The 4,366-nt window shown below is 36.0% G+C and overlaps 1 protein-coding gene across 2 annotated transcripts in view; it reads left to right on the top strand.

Moving 5' to 3' along the window:
- The window catches only part of NEK10 (NIMA related kinase 10), a 106,509-nt gene that overhangs the window by 57,826 nt on the left and 44,317 nt on the right, over positions 1 to 4,366 (top strand). For both annotated transcript variants that reach the window (XM_035890697.1, XM_035890698.1), the window contains exon 25: positions 3,383 to 3,596. In XM_035890697.1, coding sequence (XP_035746590.1) covers positions 3,383 to 3,596 — 214 coding nt within the window. The remainder of the gene's footprint in view (positions 1 to 3,382; positions 3,597 to 4,366) is intronic.

Here is a 4,366-nt window from a genome sequence, read left to right as displayed (position 1 = left end):
GTCAATCTTTTCCCCCATAAAAATACAGCATTTTGAGTAATTTTCAAGTGCAGTTTATGGTCAAAGAAGTGACACTGTTATTTGTTTCTGTACTGTAATTATGTTATTTACAGATCACTATATGTTCACATTCATAGTTTTGTGTGTTTATTTGACTGCTATAAATGTGTTTCCCACTACCTTCTAATCCTGTTAGCAGGATAGCAGAGATAACAAAGCAGAGATAACACAGTAATGGAGGAAAAGATGAGCCTGTATTTGTTCCACTCACTCATCATGTATTTCTCTTAGCTGTGGTTACATCTTGCTGGTGATAATACAATGTGTAAAGGCAAAGTATAGAGAGTCAATTGATGCATTTCTATGAAATTTAGCTCCCTTAATTTTTCCATTTTAGAAAAACTCCACTTAGCACAAAAATGCTTTTTCTTTCTCACTCAAATGTTGAATTCCATTTCTAAAAAGCACTTTACTGTATAAAGACCGTAACGTTTTTATACTATGTTTTATTGTACAAAAAGGTCTCTGTTATTTAAAGACTTTGAGGATGAAGGAAAAAAAATGGAGAGGATAGGAGGTAATAGAACTAACATTTACCTTTAAGAGGTCCTGAAATGAATTTTAATATTTTAAATATTTACAGATATTTGTAGTTAGAATAACTGACTTTATTAATTCATTGCTTGCTATTTAATAATAATATAGTAATCCTAATATAGTAATCCCTAATGCATCCAGAAAATATTTTCCAGTCACATCATATCAGTATTGATATGTATTGCATTCTCTTCCAAACTTTAAACACATCTTTATCAGTGACTTAGGTAAAGTTACATGAGTATCTGGCCCTCTGTCTTTTCCTTCTTTTCATTCCTGGTAATGATGAGAAACTCTGTAATAGGAAGTTTTGGAAGGGTTTTTCCACAGCCAGCTATTGAATGATTTATGATTGCAGATACTGTGGCTGTACTAAACAGGTCCGCTGAAAGTCCCCGTGTCATCATGAGATTGGCTGCTATGGAGGCTAGTTGGTTTAAATAGATGATTAAATAGGTATTTGCATGAAAATATTAAAATTAAGTTTTCCTATCGTTTGAGAATTTTTCCACTTATTTTAATAGCAGCGTTAAGCATAAAATGTTTTTTTAATAATGTTGATTCTTTTACTATGGGTTAAACCTTAAATGGAATATTATGTTTAGGTTTTGGCTTATGCTTTGTGAGATACGTAGAAAGAATAAAGAACATTAAAGAAAAGCAGTAATAATGAGATTTTACTTACAGTGTAGATGAGGAAATATTCACAGAAATGAAGAAGTTCTTTCTGAATGACTGACGAACAACACATATTCAAAGATGAATGTCATAAACAGAAAAAATAATTTATTGATAATGATTAGAAAAAACATTGAAAGCTTCATGTTGCAACTGTAATTTTGCATTTAGTGTTATAATTATTATTCAGTATTGTTATTGTTAAAGTATAGTTTTATTGGATTAAGCTACTAAAGAAAGTTCTGGAATCGTAATCATCCAAATCTTTCAGAGTTGAACATCAACCTACACAGCATTACTCATAAATAAATTATTTGTTTCTAGATGGATGGGAAATGGATTTAGGACTTATCAGAAATATTTTATTGCTCGCATTGTTCTTGGAAATGTTGACCAATTTCATTGCATTAAAATAAAAAACTAAAAAGAAAAAAAATCAAATGGAACCCTTCTTAAGGATTAAAAACTTGCATCTGTTTAAAGGAAATACAAAATTTTAAGTAAAACAGACTAACAAAGTTATGAAAATTAATGAGACGAATCAACAGATTTGACCAAATGTAAACAAAAAAGGTTAAAATCCAGAAGTTCAAGTACTGTAAAACATTTTCAAAACTGCTACTTTACATGGCAGTTATGTTTATTAGGAAGTACTGTTTTAGAAATAATAAAATCATTCTGCGACACTTTCTTTAAAGCAGCAGGTTGGGCTAAGTGTATCTGTATCCTAGCTGGTCGATAGTACTCTGCAGGGAAATCCCAGTAAATTGTCAGGTTCACTGGAGTTAACAGATTTAAGACAGTTTATAGTACATGCAGAACTGTCTCTATCAGCTTTCGTGTCCTGTACTACATACAAAGTATTCTGGGGATTTAAAAATAGACCTAATAGTATATTATTACTGTTACTAAACAGCTACTTGGGGTGCCTGAACCATAGAACTGTAAAGTAATTTAGGTTGGAAGGGGCCCCCAGAAGTCATCTAGTCCATATGCTCAAAGCAGATACAATTAGATCTGGTTGCTCACTGCTCAGGGTCTTGTCTGAGTTGTGAATATCTTGAAGGATGGAGATCCCACAACTTCTCTGGTCCCTCTTCAGTGCTTGTCTGCCTTTGTAATTAAAAGAAGTAGTAGAGGTAATAATAATCCTCCTTATATCTAATCAGACTTTCCTGTGTTCTAACTTGTGTCTGTTGCCTCTTGCCCTGTCACTGTGCACCTCTGAGAAGGATCTAGCTCCACCTTTTCTAAACCCTCCCATTATGTAGGTAATGATCAGATCTCTGTAGGGGTGGCCCTGGTCCCTCTGACAGCAGCCCTGCTCCATTTATCAACTGATACCTGAAATTTGGTGTTCACTAACCTTTTCAGAATACGCTTCATCCCATCATTAATAAAGACATTGAACAGTGCTGGCCCAATATAAGTCCCTGGAGGATGCTACTTCCAACCACCAGCTGGACTTTGTACTACTGATGACATCTCTTAGAGCCAGGAAGTTCAGCCAGTTATCTACCTACCTTATAGTCCTGTGGATACCGTGGGGTATTGTGTCAAAAGCCTTGCTAAAATAAAGCTACCCACAGCATATGCTGCTCTCCCCTTGTCCACAGAGCCAGTCATCTCATCACAGGGAGCAATCAAGCTAGTCAGGTATGACTGCTGTTTGGTAAATCCATCCAGGCTGTTCCCAGTTGCTTTCTTGTCCTTTGTGTGCTTGGAAATCACTTCCAGGGGAATTTGCTTTATTATTTTTCCAGAGACTGAGGTGAAGCTGACCAGCTAGTAGCTTTCTGGGTCCTCCCCCTTGCTCTTCTTGGATATGCCAGTGTCTTGGAGGCCAGTGTCTCCCTCAGCCCCAGGAAGAGGCACCAGGCACTCCCTAGTGTGTCTGGGGGTGCACAGCAGCAACCCCCATAACAGTTCTGTCTCTGTTGGTGCCTCTGAAGTGCCAAGGGTAATTGGTAATTGGTCCAGCTGTCCCAGGCTTGAGCAGAGTGCTGGTCACCATGACTTGATAAATACCAGTGGAGGGATGCTGTGGTACTAAACAGTTTTTTAGAAAGAAGTAATTAGCTTTCATTAGAGAATGTTCTTTCTGTAGATGCTTAACTCCTGATGCAGAGGCACGTCCAGACATAGTGGAGGTCAGCTCACTGCTGTCTGAGGTGATGATGAAATACCTTGATGTTTTATCCACCTCTCATCTCATGTTGGAGAAGAAACTGGATCGGGAGAGGAGACGAACCCAGAAGTACTTCATGGAGGCCAATCGAAATGCAGTAACCTATCACCATCACCTTTCCATTTTATCACAAGTAAGTACATGTATTAGGCTTTATTTTTTCTTATCATTGTTTGCCATATCTGAGAAAATAAGCTACAACAAAGCAGAAAATACATCAAAATTAAAAGACCCATCCTCTTAGAACATTTTTCCATGCAGGCTCTTTATTTTTAATAAGGTACTCATTCATTTTTTTGTGGATGTGCTTGTGCAGGAAAAATAACAGTATCTTAAAACCTGATATTCTGTGTTGGAAAATGGTATTGTTGTGGAGGTACTTGCAGTTTTGATAGAATCTGATAATGTTTAATTATAACTGTATGCTTGTGAATGGTTTGTGAATAGGAGAATATACACTTGGCTAGGGTGGAACAAATGGATAATCTTGTGTATGATTCACAAACAATGACACCTAGAAAATGGAACCAACGCAAATATGATTTTTAATTACAGATTGCTAAATAAAGAACAGTGATGCTGATAAGGTATTTGCTAATGCTTTCTTACTGTCTGATACAAGTCCGCAGAAATATTTCTTAAAAGTCTTCCTTTGCTTCAGGCTGTGTTTTAAGCGCTCTTCATGAAGGACATCAGTATTTTACATAATGAACCAAACTTGTATATGATCACAAAGAATTTACTTAAAAAAATACAAGGACAATGCTTTTGTGTCATAAAAGCTCACTGAAGATTATTGCTATGGTAATTGTGAAGCAAAGTTATAGTTTACACAGCTACTCTTGTCTGTTTACCTATTGTATCTCTCTTAGATTCTTTTTATCAGGGCTTAATAGTTTGCAC

The sequence above is a fragment of the Egretta garzetta genome, unplaced genomic scaffold, assembly GCF_000687185.1.
Source record: "Egretta garzetta isolate BGI_Z169 unplaced genomic scaffold, ASM68718v1 scaffold313, whole genome shotgun sequence".
Taxonomy (NCBI): domain Eukaryota; kingdom Metazoa; phylum Chordata; class Aves; order Pelecaniformes; family Ardeidae; genus Egretta; species Egretta garzetta.
Note: the sequence above shows the minus strand (reverse complement) of the source record. Positions and strands in the feature narration are given on the sequence as shown.